General features: G+C 43.9%; 1 protein-coding gene across 1 annotated transcript in view; it reads right to left on the minus strand.

Annotated features, from left to right (window-relative positions):
• Window positions 1-4,796: 4,796 nt before the first annotated feature.
• Window positions 4,797-21,116, minus strand: part of LOC8041887 (LHFPL tetraspan subfamily member 2a protein) — a 41,170-nt gene continuing 24,850 nt past the window's right edge. Inside the window, exon 2 of the mRNA XM_029983672.2 lies at window positions 4,797-5,023. Within this exon, the coding sequence (XP_029839532.2) occupies window positions 4,797-5,023 (227 nt within the window). The remainder of the gene's footprint in view (window positions 5,024-21,116) is intronic.

Consider the following 21,116-nt stretch of genomic DNA (forward strand, 5'->3'; position numbering starts at 1 on the left):
CTTACGATTAAAGAAATAAGATAAGATGCCAGAACGCTGTATGAGAAAACCAAGAACGCGTTAAAGAATTTCCTTGACATTTTATCGCACTCAAATGGTGTTTACAAAACATAAAATAAAAAGACCTGATGGCGTTGCATTTTTAATTTTTTTTTATGCTAAGTTTCTATGTTTATTAGGAGCATGCCCTCAAATGTCGTTGCTGCGTTATGATGTGAAACAGAGTTACAACACTTCAAAATCGCATAAAAAGGCTACTCTTGAATAAACATTAAAAATGTGAATGTGCTGATTAGAAAAAACGCGTAAACACGGAACCAGGCGAGACCTTCACCTATTTAATAAAAAAATAAGAACTCGTCTTGTATTCATTACAACCGTAGAACCTTTGAATGCATACAGGTATGTCTTTGAAAATATCAAAACTTGCACTTTTTCTTTTCTTGTTGTGCGAGAAGTTTAAAGAAATGTGTATCATAATCTCCACTAAAAGAATAATGATAAATTGGCAATTTATTTCCAAAAAGAACAAAATACGTAATACGCGCACAGGCGCGACATTTGCACTGCACACAGGAGCGTTAGCACAGCTGCCACCGGGCAAGCCAGCGGCCACGGAGAGAGTAACTAAATATTAGTGCGTTATATTTTAACCGAACGACGCGGAAACCTCCTCCACCGACGAGGGCGACTCGCGGTACCGAAAGCGCGCAAAATGTGACGTCTTTGGTTCTGGGCTTACTAGCGGTCAGAGCCGCTAAAAGCTTCTGTTTGGTCGAAATATAAAATATAAGTGGCGCGAACCGTTTCAATTGTATATAAAAGTAGTTTTTGTTCAGTATTTTAAATCGGAAGAGAAACGAATGCAGTTTATAAAGTACGGAAACAAGAAGTGACCCGTCGACATACTTGACACCAGGCGGTGGAAAAGGCGGCGCACACTAGAAAGGAGTAGTGGGATCAGGCGCCGACAGGGAAAGGTCCCGGATGTACGCGGCGGCGCTGTGGTTGTATGGACAGGAGAATTCGACCGGCTCCGAGCGTTTCGAATGCCTTTGGCGAGAAGCTTAGTCTTGCGGTTCGGCCGTTTCGCGGTATGGCAGCGCGAAGTGGCTCCCATTCTGAACTGACCTTTACCCCGTATTTGCTGTCGTTTGTGGCCAATGAAGTGTCATGCCGAATTAGTGTTTAATCGCGCAGCAAATGCAATGCGAGCCGCTCTGGCTGCCCGCTGCATACAGCCTATCCAGAACATGCTTTAATGGCGCCCTCTCGCGCCGTCGACACGGAGTGCGGCAGACGTGAGCGCTCGCTGAGCTCACTACCCCTCCTCTAGTTCACGGCCACTCAAGCAACCAAGGACGTCGTGAGGGAGGTTACTTTTTGCTTGTTTTTGTAATTTTAATTTGTCTATCACTTTTAAAATAAAGCAAATTTCGAGAAAAGAAAAGTTTCACTAAGTTACTACATTCAGTGCGCTCAGGTTCGGTGCAAATTAAAAATCAGTAAAAAAGTCCTTGCAGGGCCCCTTTAAGGAGGTTTAGACAACCTGGCAACCACAGCAGCGTAGTCTTAACACCAGGGATAACTACTCCCGTTTGACGTTTTGTGGCTGTGACTCATAAGCGGGTTTCACATGCAGCGATTCCACGGCCGAAATTGCTGCCGCTAGTGACGCGGCGGCACGGATCGCGAGGTTCACTTTCACATGAGCGTCTGCTGCCGTTGCGATGGCTAATGTTGCTTGCAGCGAGCAGATGCGAACAGTCGGTTACAGCGGCTTCTAGCAACAATTCTAATGCCTTAGTTTTCAGTTTCCCCTTTAATTTCAACTTAATAACACAAAAATATGCCTTTAAAACACTAAATAAACCTTGGTCTTATTTGTTTATGATTTTTTTTTCCAAACTTTGTTGTCGTGGAGGATGAAACAACGGATCATCCTCGGCAGCGTCACGGGCACCGCCTGCCTCGGATCTAAAGATTCCAACTGATATGGCCGACCCGAACCTCCTGGACGACGTTAAAACCCGTAGTATAGTGCAGTGGTTTTATACCGGTCTTGTCGATCACTTTCACGGCACTTGTCGATCACCTCTTCTCAGAGATTCTCTTTGGTCCCATTGTTCATAAATTATATGAGCTGCGCGTCCCAAAGAACCCGATGTTTCGACACTTCACTGGTGAGCATTTCATTGAACTGGGCGCGATACATTTAATCTTACTTAGTGTGACGATCTGTCTTGGAAAAGACACGTTCATGTTGCTCAGTTCTTGTCCTTCTCTTGTTTTTCTCACTAGCGCTCAAACAAGCCACTTCCGATTAGCGTCTCTTGCTCTCGCTACTGTTGGTACTCAGGCGAGTAAAGTACAAAAGAGCCGCGTAATTCATTATGAGAACAAATTCTGGGGAAAGGGACAGCAATCTCCCTCCTCCATAGTCTCCTGAATAGTTCCGACGCAACAGCTGAAGCAAAGAAGCTCGACCCTCCGGAAATAAGAAACCGCAAACCAGTCGCTTGCGTGCTTTCTCTGATTGTCGTCTGCTTCTAGAACGTGAAAACGCCGCCGTTTTATGCGCCAGCTTTCCCGCAATGTTTCTCTTCCGGTCACGTGATTTCCCACTGCGCTCTGAGTGGCCAGCGCGGAAGCTGCCGCTCTGCCGCTGCGAAAAATTTCAAACCTGGTGGAATCGTGCCGCTCAGCCGCTGCGGCTGGCCAGAACGCCGCGACAGCAGAAATCGCTCCGCTCTAGGGCCAAACTCGCTGCATTTGAAACCCGCCATAGGAACTTTATGCGATCTCTCAGGAGTAAACATGACAAAGAAGTAACGCGATTTTGTGTTATCACGAAATCCGCTGGTTCTAGCGGGCAACACGCTCCGCCTTTTGGCCGAACTCTTTTGGTATAAACGGCTCCGATGCTAATGTAACGACTGGTTGGAGGTTTTTCTTGTTTTTTGAATATCACTAACGCGGTACCTAAATTCGCGGGATAAAAAAAAAAAAAAAACTCTAGAATTCACCTTTAACTCATTTTTTTCAAGAACTTCTTCAGCTTCTCGTTAACACGTCCCACACATGAAAGGTAAATTTTGTTCTTTAAAGATATATATATATGGGGGACGGAAAACACCAATAATTAGGTGCGCACCGTTAAAGCAAAAGGCAGAGCGCTTTTTTATTTCTTTTCACAAGAGAATCTGTTGCTGTATTTGACAAACGTAGTGTGCAGAAAATGGACAAGTATCTCGTGCCTTTTATTGTCTAGTTGTTTCAAGATAACAAAAATATTTAAAATGATCACGTGCAAAATGAACACGCTCTTGAAATCGCGGGTATTCCGCTCAGCGAATGAGGAAATTTAAGGGCGAAGTTTGTTGCCAAGATTTGTAACAAAACGTAGATAAAATACTGCACAACCCTAGAGATCTCTACTCGTAGATAAACAACAAATAAGAAGCAGTTAAGAAAAAAATTAGCGTTAATGCCACTTGACTCGGAAAACGATAACAATGCCTAAATTCCGACCGCATGTTTGAGCACCAAAACAAACACGCACACAGATACGCACGCGAAGAATACGCAAGGATCTCTTGTAGTCTTGCATGAAACAATTTTAGAGATTGCACACACTGGCCTCTTCAGGGTTACGTAATGAAACCTGACCCCTCTATCTTCTCAATTCTTGACAGCCCCGCGCCACAGTCGGTGAAAATCGCAACACACTGACACTTCCCAAAATATGTGCTATAAAAGAGAAAGGTGGATCACTGCTTCGCGAGTATACACCTTTCACAGTTCGGTAGAATATTCCCTCCATCGCACAGTTCTTTTAATATCCCGACAAGAAACTAATGCTTTCTTAAAAGAGTAGAAGGTTTTGTGCTGTGAGTCGTAATGTAACGAGGCAGGCCAGATGCAAATCGAAATTGATCGAATGTAAAAATAAGATCGTAAACGTTTTTTTTTTCGCTTTTTTTCTATGGTTTGTTTTTGCCGGCTGCCTGTTTTGTGCGCTCTTGAAAAAAGAAAAACCTGTATATATTGTGCTAAAAAAAGAAAGAAGGTTACTAATGTTATGCGATTGTCGAGGAACATGAGTGATATTCCTTAAGTCTCGCTTTTCTTCTTCTTTTTTTTTTGTTCACTGTAGTAATAGGCAGCGTCAAAAACGCAGGGCGTAACTCAGGTTCACTCTTGTTGCCTCGTGATTTTTTCTTGGCATTTTTAATCGGTTAATTCTTCGAACTCATTGACTGCGAAGCGATGATAAAATGCTCGGGACGCGGCAAACCCTGCATTTTTTATATTATCAGTGAATCTAGGAATGTACTGCGCGGGAACGCAATTACAGCTCTGCTCTCCAACGAGGACTGGTCCAGGACAAGACGCTTCATCATCGTAGCATTCCACATGTTCTTTTTTTTTAATTCCTACCTGCCTCGTAACGTATCGACCTCGGAGCAGGTGCTGCTCCGAGGTCGATACGTCACGAGGCAGCCGAATTTGGCTTGAAGCCATATCCGGCCCGTTAAATCCTCGGTATTTACCACAATATATCAACCCACTTGCCGTCGTTGAGAGAAATTAATTGGGCAACACCGCGAGATCCAATTGCCTCACACGGCGGTCGGTCCCAACCAGAGCGTTACGGCTTGGTAACAGGTTCCACACGTCGGCGAAGAGCACAGTTCATACGTGATATATGAGTTCGTGTGCACGGAATATGCCGTGCCGGAAGCACCACGAGGACCGCCGTAGAAGACGCGATGACAGGCGTCAGGGTGGTGAGGCTAGAGGAGCTCCCACGGGCACGAAGTGTAGACCCGGTACGTGGTGAAGCGCGCCAGCAGCGGGCAGTAGACTCCCAGGAGCGTGCTGATGATGGCCAGCACCGATGCCCAGCCCAGACGGCACCTTCCCTGCTGGTAAGGTCCGGTGCCCGGGCCGCAGTGAGCCTCGGCGAACGGTGTGCCCAGGGCCCACGGGAAAACGAGCAGCGCGGTCAGTTGTAGCAACACTGGAACGAAACGGAGGAAAAAGCAGTCTTATTTAGCGTGCTTTACATTATGTTAGTAATATTTTTGACTCACTATCCGAAAGTTTATTGAGGTAAGATCCAATTTCTCGTGTTGTTGTAATACGAGCTATAATTGATCGATAACCAACCATTGCCGATCAGGCTGAAAGCGAGAGCATGGGTTGTAGAAAAAAAAAAAAAAGAATGTTGGTAAGGGAATGACAACTATTTTCTTAGTTTTTAAAGGATTATCTAATACGGTTTCAAGCAGCAGTGTAGAGTTAAGGAATGGTTTTGAGATCTAAAGGGAAGCTGAAGCGGTTTTGGATTTGATTAGAACACTTGGTTCTTTTCATCCAACTTCAAGCATCAAAATATCACAAAACAATGTAGGCCATTTCATTCCCGCATTACATAAAAAGACGCCGTTAAAGTTGCGTTAAACCACGCTCCTTCGCGGCGGGAGGAGTGGGTAGTAAAAGGAGAAGGAAAGACAAGATTCCTCACTCTACAGAGCCAGCATCGGGCGTAGGCTCGAGCTCCCTGCTTTGAAGTGTTCTCCTGTAGAACTAGCACTCGCGCTAGAAATGCATGTATAAAAGCCAGGAGCGGGGGCTAGCTCGCACTTGTATACCTTTGGCTTTGAAAGATGCCAACTGAACGGAGGAAGATACAGGAAGAGAGAGAGGGAGAAGAGGACAAACACAGTGCTGGACTGGCAACAATTTACTGACGCTCTTCCACACCCATTAGTTTACTTTGGAACTAGCGGGTGTGGAAGAAAAATAGGTTTATCTTCAGTAAATGGTGGCTAGTCCAGCAGTTTTCCGAGCATCTTTCTAGAGAAGAGGCGGGCACCTTAACGAACCCGTGGATGCACGAAGCGGAGACGAAGCGAGGTCAGGATTGCCAGTGGATCATTGCGAGAAAGATGCAATTGGAGCCGCGCCTGGTCATTTTCTGACTCCCCGGCCTTTACTCTCTCCGGTATGCTATTTAGAATCGCGAAATTCATAATAGGTATTGTGAAATCGGCAAATGAAAATGATGCAAAAACCAACATTCAAATATACGCGCACTTTTCAGTGCCGTGACGTCAGTGGCAGGCAGGCTTGCCAGTCGAGCAAGCAGCCAAAAAATAGAATATGCCAATCATTTCTTCCGTGCTGGAGCGCGGGTACTGCAGCGAGCTTCCCAAGCATTCATTTGACACCATGAAACTGCTTCGAATCAGTTTAAAACAAAATCTACAGCCCAAAGAGTGAACCCCTGCCTTCCACTGACGTCACTTTTTCATTGTTGCCAGTAGAGACTTCGAGCTTGAAAAACACGGTGAGGACCAAAACTGTAAATTCAATAACTTCGCGAAAAAACAATATTTTGACCTAATATTTGGGATACTATTTTCGCGATGTTTGTTGGTTAGTTTATCAAAATTTCAAGCAAATTGGAGACAATGAAAAAACCTGTGGAGTACCCCTTTAAGCGCGACCTAAACCAACGCGTTTTTGTGCGCGCGTAAACCGTGCTCTTCCCGGTAATTACGTATTAAGTGACGCTTTTGCTGTTTCCGGTACGCTTTCTGAGTCACAAGCGTGCGCGTTGGCTAGGACGGTGCGCCTTCGGGCGAGCGGAGAGCATCTGCGCCAGACGGCGAAGAAATGCGTAGCCGGAACTGGTGCCCTCCACCGGTTGGCCGGGAGACGATATGGAAGAGGAGCGCCCTACTACGTCACGGCGCGTTTTCGTGAGCGTTCAGGAAAAGTTAAAATCATCTAACTTTCTTATGCGCGCCCGGAAGGCGCAAGGAATCAGCGCGACGTCACGAAATACGCAATTTTCGCGAAGCGCACGGCCTACGCGGGCACACAAACGCGTTGGTTTGGATCGCGCTTTAGGTGCTGGCCGTTTCCGGGTTGAGCCGCGTCGCCGTCACCGTCGCCATCGGCGTGACTGCGCGTTGCATTATGGGACGTTTCACATAATGACGTCACACGTTACGCCACTCAACCCGGAAAATTTATTCCGCTAAATTTAGCAGAGAAATATTACCCTCATGAAGTCACACGTGACGTCACATGTGACGTCGCGTGAATGAATACGACGTTAAGTGAAAGTTAGCGGAAAAAATTTCTGCTAAATTTAGCGGCAAGATTTCCCCGCTAATTTTAGCGGGGATATTTTCGCTAAATATAGCGGGAGATTTACCGAAAATGTCCCGCGAAACGGGAGGGGAACAGGAGAGAAGGCGGAGAGCAGGAGAGGAGGAGGGGAGGGTACGGAGGGGAGGAGGGGCATACCGTTCCCTCCGTATCCTCCCCTCTTCCTCCTGAAGAGCTGCGCCCTGATTTGACATTACGGAAAATTGTAAACGTCTTTCATTTTTTATAATTTTTTCTTTACGTTTATTGTCTATTTGAGGACAAATGATCATAATATTTAGATTCTTCAGAAAGAAAACTAGACCAGAAAGAAGAATTAACTATTTTGTGTAAAAATAAACCGCTTCAGCTTCCATTCTAGGTAACGCCAATTAAGCAGCATAATTTTTTTAATGAAATGCGTGTAGGCTACTTAGTGTATACACCAGGTTGCGATATTTTTAGGGCTCTACACGTTTGGAAGGCCTAGTATAACTTTTCACTAACAGGGTTATGGAACTGGAAATCTGTTTCTGGTAACCTGCTATCGAGATTGCAAACAAAGTTATATTCTTTTTTTAAACCTGAAATTCAGATGGAATCTAGATAAATTTTCAGTTTCATAATCCAGATAGCGAACATTTGTTGCGCGTTGTTTGGTAGGGTAGTAATCGCCACATTTAACTGACGATTGTTGATCATTGTCGTTTCTTGACCAGGCAACACAGCTCAAGTTAGTGACACCACAGTGGCCAAAAACTACCTGGTCGTGATATTTAGTCGAAAGCTATCTCATTCCAGGATCCTCCATGCTGGTCCAAGCTCGCCTAGCCGCGGTACGATCGTATACTCTCACACGACTCGGCTACTCCAACGTATCTGCGACTCCTGTGACCTATAGGGGTCGCCACTATCGGGCACATATGACGGTCCAAAAGAAAGGTTGCCACCGTGCCACGTGCTAGCACAACGAACAACATTCGGAATTCAACGTACTCAAAATGGTTTGCCCTGCTTTTTATTCACTACGCTTCATACCTGCGGCAATGCGCTGGCGTACGCGAGGCTCCAGAGGCTCGACCTTTTCCGGAGAAGCGACAGAAGGACTGCGGTACCGATGAACGTCGATAAACACCCAATGTTTGGTTCACGCCGTAGCGGTTGCGTTCCGAGCGATCTGGGCAACACGCTGAAACAACAGTAAGAATTGAGTCACCGAGACAACTGTTCCATCGCGCCAACCGACGACAACATGCAATCACGGAAGCCCACAAGAGAGGAGCAGAAACCGGGAAATAACCTGCTCCGCTTATTTCAGTGTTTTTTTCGCTAAGTGCCGTCCGGTTTTGATGGAGTCGCGAATACTCTTGCTCTCGTCTTTGTGCCCTTTGGCCTTTAATTGTGCGAGATCGTCGCGGACGACGGCGTGTTCCTGCGTGACGATCTCGTCGTTGTCACTGGAGCTGGTCGCGAGCAAGTCAAAGTCCAAATGACTAGCTTCCAACATGTTTGATGAGAGTCTCATCGCTGCTGCGATCAGTGTCGAAAAGTCCGACGAAATAAGCGATGCTGTAGACGTCATCGTCTCGATACCGTGTGCTCGAAACGCGGAAGGTACACGTTGAAGCTGAACCGCGAGGCGCCGAGATAGCCAAGTCTTGCGAGTGCGTCCAAGTGGACGCCGCGCGTTGGGCGGATGACGTCACCGACCCAACGAACACGCGACATTTTGGCCGAGGTTGAGCAGTTTCGCGTGGCTCGCATAATGAGCCGTGCTCCGTGCATGCGCGAGGAGCAATGACGTCACACGGCGCACAGCTGGCGCGCCGGAGCCGCCGTCGCCGCGCGCTCTGCCGCCGCCGCGCCCGCCTCGCCGGTCTGCGCATTCCAGAGGAGTGACGTCATAGCCGCGGCAAACGCACTGGCGCCGCCGCGTGCCCAGCTGTGCGCCTCCGTTGCAGAGTAGCCAAGTCTGACGCTGCACCGGAGCCGCTTGATAGCGCCTCTCATTTTGTGCGCATAATCTCACGCTACGTATATGCTGGCATAGCCGAGCTAAGCCACCGCAATTTTTTTTGTTGAATGGGGTTTATCCGAGGGTTTCTTCTATAAATCTATTTATCAACAAAATTGTAGCTCTACTTTTACGACAAATTCTGCAGAAATATAAAAACACACAATAGGTCGGAGCTGAATAGTTATCTCAGATTTCATTTTTTAATTGTCCAGACCCATTTAACATTCAACGCGAAGTCATAGTTTCTCACCATAAACGAGTAATAACACACATAATCCGTGTGCAGTATCGGCCACTACCAAGTATATCCTTGTAGAGGCGATTATTTCCCTTTTCACTAGGATCCTTTTCACCGTATTCTTGATTGCCAAAAAAATTGGCTCGAATATGTTCCTAAACGAAAAAACCTTTCAATTTTCAACGTCCTCGTTCTTATTACATATTTGTTAGATATATTTTAGTTACGGTAACATATACAAAAAACTAGGCCTGCAAGCCTTGCTCGTATCGGGCACTTGTATGTTAAGTATATTCAGTTCCTTTACGTTATCTAACTTTCTGACGGTCCCTCCCAACAGTCTCTCCCGGCTTGATGCAAACATTACATTGCCTTCTCCCCCCAGAAAGAATCCCTATACGCACAAAAAATAAACGATCGCTCACTGGGGTGGCGTCGACTTCAATACCACACACCTGAGCTCGTCTGAAATCAACGCCCACGTTCATCTTACTCCCCCCTCGTCCTCGTAATGAATACGCCGGAAGACTAGCTCGTATTTTTTCTCGCAGGCGGTATTCTTTTTTCGGGGTCCCGATTGGGGAGTAGTAGAGAGGGCCCGCCCCAGATCGCACCCGAGGGAACACCGGGAGCACAGACCGATACAGCGGTGGAGCTGCACCGGGCGGCACGCCGTGAAGAACTGCGGACCCCGCGTGGAAGGTGTCCTGGTACGCCTGGACAAAAGGGCGCAGGGCCATTCCCGTACACGCCGCACTTGGCTTTCCTAGGGCTTCGGGTGAGCGACGCCTGAGTGAGTCAGGCTGTGTCATTGCGTGGAGGAGACCCAGGGAGACCCTATTGGCGGGGTTAGATTAAATCTGCGATGCCGGCGACCTGTCTCATTCAATATTCGCGCGCTTTTGTTGTGTCCCGGGAACGCTTGCCGATGGGGAAGAGTGCACGGACTAGTTCGTAAAAATAAAGCGGGAAGGGAGGAGGGGGGGGGGGAGGGGGAGTGGGGGAGACGCCTGGTTTCCTGCGAGTCCTCAAGAACCGTCACGCGGCCGGATGCCTTTATTCAGGATTGTTTGGGAGCTGAAACTAATGGGAAGTGAAAGTTGTTTTTCTACGCCCAAAAAGATGAGCAAAAGTGCAGGAATATTGAAATGGGTAAGGTTCTTCATAGATAAAGTAAAAACACTACGTTACATTTTTATACATAGTGGTTATACCTAAATTAGATTGTTCTAATGAGTACATTTCTCCCTACACACAATAAAAATGTTTACTGCGTATAAAACCTAGAGGGTCATGTCACTGTGTTTTTTTTTTTTTTTTATAAATACAGAATGTTTTATATGGCTGGCTTCTAGAAGTTTCCAGCAACGCGCTTCGTTTAACGGAAGTGCGCTACTGGAAACGTTACTGGAATTTTATAAATTTTCACGCGAAAGTTGATAGAATTTCATAGCGCACTTTCAAAGTTTTTGCTTGAACTCGTGTTCTCCACTGATTGGGCACACGTTTCCCAGAAGAACGCTGACGAAGCAGGTGTGTCCAATCTGTGTGAAGTGCTTTCGGTAAAAGAGGTAGGAAATTTAGCTCTGAACCGCAGTTAATGTTTCACGTTATGTGCGAACAAAGTCGAAGTTACAATTACGAGCTAGCATATGTTTTCCCATGCGATGCATGCACTGCACGAATGCGTTTGCTGGCAGGGATGCTAAAATACCTGTGCTTGCTCTTGCAACTGCCGCTACGATCTTCTTTAAAAAGAAAACAGAGCTTAGAAGATGTTGAGTGAGCTCTTTCACATATGTGGTAAGAGGGTGTTCAAAAAGCGAAAGGAAAGAGAACATGTACAATTTTTAGATAAAAATATGAGAGAAATGATCGAGTCTAGGTCTAAGGTGTGCAACCGCGAGATACGCGAACTTCGCGTTTTCCTCCCGCTAAGCGCTCTATTTGATAGAAATATTTCTTCCAGATATGCTATGTACGACTATGTTCGTGCTGTCAAGGCACAAAACACTTACCAATTTTATTGGGTTGTGGGTATGTTTAGACATCCTGAACCTGGTTTGCCTCAACGGGATACTTGTCTCTCAGCTGTACAGATGAGCAATTTAGCCAGTACAGTACAACAGCTAGCCTAAGGTCTTTAAAGTGAACCACGCCTTAGTCATACATTATCGCATGCCGGTACGATGCTCATCCAGATCGAAACGGATAGGGGGGATGGAACCCAGGTTCCGTGGTTGCGCAGCGCGAGCTTTCGCTCCACGTGCTCCGAGCTGGTGCGCGGTAAAGGCCATATATGGGTAAATTACTTCCAAAATGTAATTTAATTACAATTACAATTAGTTTACTTCAAAAGTAGTTTAACTACAATTACAATTACTACTACGTCAAAAGTAATTATTTACAAGTATAAATTACTTTTAAAAAGTAATACAATTACTTTACAGTTACTTATTTCTGAGAACGACCCAACTTGGGCCTTATAGCTTTGAACGAGTTGTGTACAGTCGGTGACCGGTCAAGAAAGAAGTGAAAGCTCCTCCCACCTTTTTCCACTTTAGTAGAGCGAACGCTGGAGAGGAGGCGGCCTCCTCTCCTCCGTTCGCTCCGCTGAAGCGGAAAGGGGTGGGAGGAGCTTCCACTTCGTTCTGGACCGGTCACCGACTATAGAATGCAACGCATTTGTTCATTCTTTGCCCCAATGTTTGAGGAGGCTTAAGCATCGCTGCATAAATGATACGCACTGTACTTTCCTTTTATAAATATTGTTAAATTCATGATAGAACTTGACAGTTTGGGGCAATGAAGTACTACGTTCTTATATTAAAAAAAAAAAAAAAATTAGTTCATATACTGGAAAACGCCAGATAGCGAAAGAAAAAATTGGCTGACAGAGTTTTGTTAGCCAGGCAAATAAAAATGCGACAATTAGTGATATATGAAAATTTTTGCCAGTGTTCATATAAAACTAATATCCACACAAGCTAATACGACCTAATTCACAAACGAACATCATGATATTGTAAATTGTTTACATTGAGTTGAAAGTATAATGGCTCCTAAATATATAAGAACCGAATCGGGGCTCCCGAGTAATGGTTGACAATATTCACAGGTGCGAGGTCAGTTTCCAATATGCTTATGCAAATAATATCCGAAGTAAAGTCAACATAAAATAAACTTGAAAATAATACAAAGATACAAATATGCGACAGTACTGGAAGAATGAAGTAAAAAAAAAAAAACTGGCATAAAAGAAAGAAAAATAACTTCATAGACAATTAAAATTCCCAACTTCGGCTGAAAGCTGAAGCTCAATTTTTTCTTTTCCAATATTTTGGCACGTTTACGCTATTTTTTTCTGCTCGCACCTCAGACGGCGCCACACGGCGCCGTTGAGGTAGGCTCTGAAGAGGATTGTCTCTCGGCCCGCAGTGTAAGAAACAAAACAACAAAAAATGTGACACTATTTATGTTGTGCGTGTGTGTGAGTGTGTCTCTGTGCGAGTGTTTCATCGAGAGCCAGGCCGCTTGTGCGAGCGTTGAGGCTTTCAGTAATTCCGTCGGTGCCGAAAAGTTTTGCAAAAGTGTTTGTAATTGTGCCTGAAATGTTTCGATTACTGACGCTGGAAAGTAATTAAATTACAATTACAATTCCTTTTAGCTTAAAGTAATTAATTACAATTACAAATTACCAAGAAAAGTATTTAAATCAAAGCAATTCAATTACTGTAATTGATTTACTACCCAAGTATGCTAAAGGCACTGAAGTTTGGGAAAGTAGCGCCATTGCCTTCGCTTCGTGCTAGCCGAACACAAACAAGTACTAACATACAGGCGACCAAAACCTCGCAAGGTGATTCACTAATTGTTCTCCGTTACTATGGAAATCACCATTTCAGCCCCTTCAAACCTTCGAAGCTTTGATAAAATCGTTCTAATCCAGTCGCACCAAGATCCCCATAGAGCATCATTGCATTGAAGGCGTTCCTGGCCGATATAAAGATCATTGACACTGTCCATGCAATCAACTTGTCAATCATGTCCATATGCACAGATCTCTTAAAATTATATTGTTCTTCTTGCGTATTTCGAATCTGGATCATTATTTTTTAGGGCCTCCAAGCCTCTCATGTTGTGGTGGTACGAAGATGTACGCTTGTTTCGCCGGTGTGCGGGCAGCAAAATCTTGGTATAAAGGAAGCGTCTCCATAAAGCTACCCGTCACCAGCGAATTTAGATCGGCTCACCAAGAACGGAAGGGTCAGGGAGAAATTGCTTATTCCATGAGCCAAAATGGTGTCCATACGGTGAGCTTGCCGCCACTTTCCCACAATCCAGTTACTTTAGTGTGCGCTAGACTACTCGGCAACCGATCCCCAGTAGCAAGTTTATCTGCGCAACATCTCTGCGAAGAAACACACAGTGCATTCCGTGTTACTACTGCCTTTGCCTTTCAGGTGAAGAGCAGCATTTGTTTTTTATTGATGGCGAATTCGCGTGGTTCTTTCTGCGCGCTCTCGAGCGCTCTTTCTATAGAGAGCGCAAAATCGGGTGGCGGAAAGAGAGTGCTGTTGCCTGATCGGCTGGTTCATTCCGACGGCACAGCTCCCTCTCAGAGCGCTCCCTGGCACTCCGTCTGTATACCCGTCGGAGTGCGGAGCGGCGGAGGCGTCACGTGGTATTTGGACGGGGATCACGTGATTTTGTTGACGATGGCCGGCAGTGGTCTGTGGTGGTGTGCGGGGTACGGCATAACGGCGGTTGATATGTGGTTCTACAAAGTGATTGTGCATTTGAGGGTGCGAGGATTACAACGGACGGGACGACATTCGTTTGCGACCGAAACAGGGAAAGTCGACGTGTGAAGCATTCCCAGTGCTTTCACGAGATCATTCATCTCACGGCGGTGAATCCGCTAAGCCTAACCGACGAAGAAACAGCTCGCGGAGCTCGCCGCTCTTTTACCGGGTTTTGTGGTCACTTTGAAAAATTTTCAGGCTTGGTAAAAGTGCGTTCAAAGGTTTGTGTTGTAAAATAAAGGGGAGCCGAATATGATACCCGTGATTTGTGACCCATGGCGATATGTGCTATATCCTGCTTGGACGATATTTCGCCGTGAGAAAAATGCGGTTTATTAAACATTTTATATTTGCCTGCTCTGTCGTACGCATGACCGCTATCGCAGCGCGTTCACTGTCGAGAACGCGATGAGTTGACAACTTTTTCCAAGCACTAGCTTTCGTTCAGCTCTGCAAAAATCAATTCGCATACTACTTTTTTGCTTTTTTTTTACATGCCGCTGCGTAAAACAATTTACGTCACAACCGTTATTTCAGCACGTTGCGAGCATAAATTTTGCTTACTCGTCCACCGTAAGCTTTAAGATCGTGTTGTTTTTAATGCATTGCCAATGTCAAGAAATTTTAATTCCGTGACTGGTCTGAGAATCTGGAAGCGCTCTGAACCCAGGCTGAAGAGGATCCCGAGTAGGTCTGGCGGCGAGGAGGGGGCGCTCTGCTGAATCGAGGACAGAGGAGAGAGGCGACCACCCGAATTCACCATGAATAATGCAGAACCGCTGAAATGAAAATGAATCGGGAACAAGCAGTTATTGGCGAATATACAAATGCCGCCTGCTGCTGACGTCCGAACTTGACGATGCTCGTTTGCGCCTTTTAGTTGAAATAGTTTTTGGAAAGTCTCTGCTTAGACAATTCCACCAAGCAACTTAAAAAAGTTATTTTTTAATTAGAATTTTAAGTTTTAAAATGAAATATGACTTACCCTTCTTAGGTTTAAAGTAGAGAGCTTATCAGTTAAAGCTAAAAATAAATGAACTTGCAACATTTATTAAGGAAGGTTTCTATTGTCGAAGAGTGTCATTCATGAATTAATTTAAAATGCACTCAAAACTGCAGAATTATAAAATAAAAAGGCTTCTTTTTGCATATTTAATGTCGGGGTTTTTTCTCATAGATATTTTATCTCTAAATTAATTTTTTTACGTCAAACTTCCAAACGGCGCTTTAAAAAAATATGTTCTTATTTATACGTACTTAAAGCTTTTTGCAAGACGCGAGCGTTTTTTTTTTATACTCAGCTTGGAATTAAAAAGTAAGCAATCAATTGTCAAAGGATTTAAATGTAAGTGTAACGAATTGTCCAGACGCGGAGCGAAAGCGCCGGAACGGAACATAAACAAATAAAATAATCGGGAAATATTAATGGCTGTCCCGAAAAACTGATTTTGCCACCCGATTAATAATGGGCGTCCAGAATTGGAGTTGCAGAATTTAAAATCATAGTCGGATAAAAGAAAAAAAGAGAAAGACGAAACATACGCGCCACGCAAAGACAAAATGGCTACACATGTGATGACGAATTAAATAAAAATTAGATTCAGCCGCAGACTGAACCTGTCAGCTAATAAAACAAAAAGGTATGGTCTTTTCATAAACCGAGTAAAAATAATTGTGCGGACAATTCAGTTTTAAATTTAGCCGAAACACATGCCATTTTAAGAAACGTGAAAAAGTCGACTAATTTTATACGTGTGCCTATGACTGTTAGGTGTAATTTATTACTAGTCTTCGCACCACAGATTGAGCGAGCAAAGTCCGTAATTTTGTCTAATATAGATATCCCGCACTTTGCCCTCGCTTATACTGGCTGATCAATACGCGGACTCTAGTCAGCGTTAGATCAAATTCCTATGAACCGCATTCAACATTTTCATAACACGTTCATTACAACCAGCATCGACATTTTCAACTCAAGCATTCAAGAGTTTAGGCGTTCAATGGCTGATATTTAACTGTTACCTATTTACCGTTCCCTCATAGCAGATATTAGCTGTTGCACGTGCCATAGATTTCTTGTTTGTGCTTCTTTTGACTCTGTGCATTATTATTTAGGCTATTCGCCGTTCATGAGCGCGAAAAATAAACAAAAAAATGAAGAAAAAAAGAAAAACGATTATCCAATCAAGTTGTCCAGATAACACCCAAAGTTTCACATTTATGACAGTTGGGACAAGGCAAATACTTATAGCGTATATTCGAGGTGTGCAAGTATATAAAACGAAAACAAATATGTTTCAATATGTTTTGAAAGAACGGTTAAAATATTCTTTGATTTAGTTCAATCTTAGAAAACAATTCTGGTACTTTTAAAACAATTACACACGAACACACACAACTACATGTTTCAGAAAGCTAGATCGTACGACAACGTCATACTGAGGAATTCTCGGGAATGTTAATTTTATCAGTGCAAGATCAGGATGAATAAAATCTCAGAATAAACTGAGAAACAACTTGTTATTTAGGAAATATACTATCGTGTCAGTAAGTATTGTAACTTGTAAACGCTTTTTTTTTTTGCTTTTTGCTAGTTACACTATGATAGGTTTTGTTCAAGAAGGCGCTGACTAGGACGCGGAAACTGGTGAGTGATGGGCAATTAAACCTGTGTTTGTGAACAATTGGAGAGTAGACAGACACGAAAGCGGCTTGGTTTGTGCCCGACAACTACCTGGTCCGCGGCGGACATGTCGCTGTCACGAAGATTGAATCACATATTAATTTTTTATGTCATGCCTACAGCGCCATTACACTGGGGAATATACTACATACGAGAAACATGAAATGTCAGTCAAACCTCATATCCACGGCAGAATAACCTGCGCACACAAGAAAAGCAAATAATGTTTATTTATTTATTTATTTATAAATACTACATACTCCAGTTTGGAGACATGATAGGAGTGAAAAACACTTCAAATATACAGAAAACACCAGTCCAACAGCCGACAGTGCATAAAAATGAACAATGGGCTCGCATGTAAATACACCTCAAAGCATAAATACAAAGGTCAACCACTCCAGTAAAACAAAAAGGTACACAAAAAAAAAAAAAAAGAATACGCCCTACACATCCCAGTCACAGCTCACAAAAATAATACCCACTGAGCAAAGGAAAAATTTACAGGCAGTCGTTTAAGCGATTAACGAATTCTGGCAAGATGCAAAAATGAACGATTTCCTCGGGTAACTTGTTCCGCTTATTGACTGTTCGCGGACAAAATGGGCAATTAAAAGCATCTATTGTGCAGCTAAACTCGGCGAAGGCTCTGCTATTTCGATTTCAGGAAGGATATCTTGAGACCCCAAGTGGTGTTATGTACAAAGATTTATGCTGGTTTACATGACCGGAACTTAGGCTGAACATAAACTTCAATCTGTCCACCTTACGTCTCTCCTACAGTGTAGGCAAGCCTGCCTGCTCATAAAGGGCTGGGACTGAGTCAAGACGACCATATTTGTTAAAAATAAAACGGAGGGCTTTTTTTTGTACATTTTCAAGTAAGGAACTATTCTGTGCAGTGTAGGGATCCCATACGACCGCAGCATATTCGAGAGTAGAACGAATAAATGTCTTATAAGCGGTCAGTTTAATATCCACGCTAGCTAGTTTGAAATTTCGAAGCAAGTACCATAGTTTCGACAGTGCCTGACGCACTATTTAGTTAACATGAGTATTCCAACGTAAATCGTCGACATGCCCCGAGTCGTACCGCCAAACCCACTAAAGGAACTAGCAAACAAACAAACTAAGCAAGGAAATATAAGTTAATGTATAAAATAAATCATGAAAACTTTAATCTAGCATAAAAAAGGAGAACAAAAAGACATCATTTGATAGCGCACCAAACAAAAACGGAAAAAAATCGATTCCAATCATACATATTTCTGGAATAAAAAATATGCTCTAAAAATCTCCCTTTTAGAAGAAAATTCTTGTATTTTTAAATGATGGTCAACACTAGGGGTGTCGCGAATCGGCCGCGGTTCGAGTTCGACCAGGTTCGACTTTTTCGAACTTTTAGTGGAAAGTTCGTCGAACCTTGTATTGAGGTTCGACTCGTGTGCGCATGCGCGACAGGCTGGCCAGTTGGCTTCGGATTAGATGGTAATGGCTAAGAGATGAATTAAGTGCAGCGCTGATCCCCTATTTTAGTCAATACAGTACTAAAATTTAAGTTATTAACATCTTCAGTGAATAGAATTAGTTCCTTTCAATTGCAGCTGTTCACAAAATAAAATAACCCTTTGCATAAAAAAAAATAATTCTCCAAACCTAGACATGCTCGTATTAAGGACTGGCCACACTGTCCACAACGTCGAACCGGTCGAATTTGGTGAAAAGTTTCGAAGGTTCGTCGAACCGGTTCGACCCAGTCGAACCCCCAAAGGTCGACCAAAAAATCTGGTTCGACAAAAGTTCGCGACACCCCTAGTCAACACGGTCCCATGGGTAGTGGGGTCGCGCGTTATGTATAATTCTGCATTTTTAGGCCAAGTGACAAATGCTAAATGCTGTGAAAAAACTTGAAACGATATCTGATCTGATGAAACGATATCTGACGATGTCTGTGAGATTCGAAGAACTCCCATTTCAAAATATCTTTTGTTTGTGTCGCCTGAAATAAATGGCGTAGTTTCCGGTAACAAAACAAGCGGCTAAATTTTGCAGTTTTTCTTATTTTAGCTTTTTACGCGGCGTAGGCGGATCTCAAACTACAAATCCGTATTGCAAAACTGATCTGACGTGTTCTGTAGAGCAGCTCTCGTATGCCTGTAATGATCTGCGATCAAACAAACAACATGGTGATGCCATTTTAAGTAAGCCATGTAAGTTACCCCCCCCCCCCCTTATATTTATAGTCGGACACTCTGGATAAAAAAGAAATATATATTCATGGCTTAAGAACAGACAGGTTAGTTTTCCTCGTGAATATGATATAAACTGCTTTCCCTAAACTTACCTGCATGCGCCATTTGAGGCAGCATAGATTAATTCGTCTAAGGTCTTGCTCTATGACATGAGCATTTTCAGTACAAGTAACGGTCCTGAATGTAATGCAGTCGTCTGCAACACTTCTTGAACACCGCCGGTTTTCAAGACGACAGTCGGTCATTTTGACGAAGAGACGCAGGTCTTTTGTCTGACTGGAGAAATATATAATGTCATAGGCATTCAGAGTATGCTTTAAAATAATTAGATGCTTAAATAATAAAAAAGCAACGTTAAAGCAATGGAATATTAGAGGCCTTGAACATAACGCAGTTGCACAAGAGATTTTCTACCATTAAGATATAAACAACTACGCTGAAGCGTGCCAATCCCGGACAGTATTCAATCGATCAATCAATTTCACCAATCTGAGATTTGGGGTTTGGGGTTCTTTTATACTCCGTCTCACTAAAAGCGTGCAGTACAGCCAAAGCTACAGGGGAGAGAGCGTACCCAAACCTGTTGAAGAGGAGGGAAAAAAGGAACATGAGAGAGAGACTGGGATAAGCTGGGATTCCCAACCTCTCTCTCCAGGTACTCTTTTTTACTTCCTCTTGAATAGGTAGGGATACGCTCTCACACCTGTAGCTTTGGCTCTACTGCACAGTTTTTATTGAGACGGAATAGAGTTTTCCCAGAAAGCTTTCCTGCATCGGGAATACGACCGAACGTGGAGACGTTCTGCTCGGCTTCTTAGCGAGCAAGAAGCTCGGCTTCTTAGCGAATTACGGGCTGCTATTCTAACGCGTGCAGACGTTTTCCTTTGTGTTCTTCCTGCCAGTGACCGCTGGCTCCATGATTGGTATGATTATCACCGCGCGACATCCCCAGAAAATTGGCGTCCACCGGGCTCTTCAATGCATGGACACGTCCTGAACTGAGAACTTCGATCCGATGAGAGCTTTCCCTACCTAAAAAACAAGCAGATTCTATTAAAGCCGCCCTCATTATATTGGGTCCGCCAGTTTGCACAGTCGCTGCGCAAGCTGTTGGCGTAGCTGCTGCTTGCGTTGCCCGCATTGCAACATATTAGATGAACGTTCCCAGTGGGTTCCAGGAGCATCAAGGAAGGCTGTCCAATTTTCTCTCCGCCAATTTTACTCTTTAGTTTGTGGGAGGGAACTGGCAGCCCAGCAGCAATCTCGAACACCCCAACTTGAGCAAATGTTTGCCCAACGACCTCAAGGGTTGGTCCTGGGTAGGGGGAACGGTGCCATGTTGTTTATAGGTTTTGGATGAAGCGGGTATGCTCCAATGAGGGCCTAAGTGCCTCCCGCGATGAAAGTGGAAACGGCCGACCAAATAGCAGATGAGTGAAGTTGAAGGCTCTCATCTTTATTGAAAATAATTCAAAACCTTGTGTATTGATACATGCATTCTAACTCTGCGACATAGTAAAGAACGAAATCGGTTTCATCGCCTTGTTTTGTTTTGCTTGCATAGCATTTCGTCAGGTCGCCCATTTTATCTTTACAAAGTCGATTTTTGTGTTTTACGCACAGAGATATAATATGCCGAATGATAATAAGTACGGACAAATTTGATTGAGCCAAATGACGAAATAGATAATAAGCGAATAATTGTTTCTCCTACGAATTGCTGACAAAGTCAACGACAGAGGTCCTGATATCGCTTTTACCTCCAACTTTGCGAACTGATAAAATATTTGTAAGTTAAGAAAAAAAGAATGAAAAAAAAAGTAAACGCGTTGTACGCGTTTCTACTTGCTGTGCCGATGCGACAATTTTAAGTAGATTAATACAGGTTAGTTGGGAAACGTCGGAAAACGCCAAAATTTTTAACTTAAAACACGATAAAAGGAATTACGCGTAGTTA

The sequence above is a fragment of the Ixodes scapularis genome, unplaced genomic scaffold (assembly GCF_016920785.2).
Source record: "Ixodes scapularis isolate PalLabHiFi unplaced genomic scaffold, ASM1692078v2 PGA_scaffold1__304_contigs__length_218370807, whole genome shotgun sequence".
Taxonomy (NCBI): Eukaryota; Metazoa; Arthropoda; class Arachnida; order Ixodida; family Ixodidae; genus Ixodes; species Ixodes scapularis.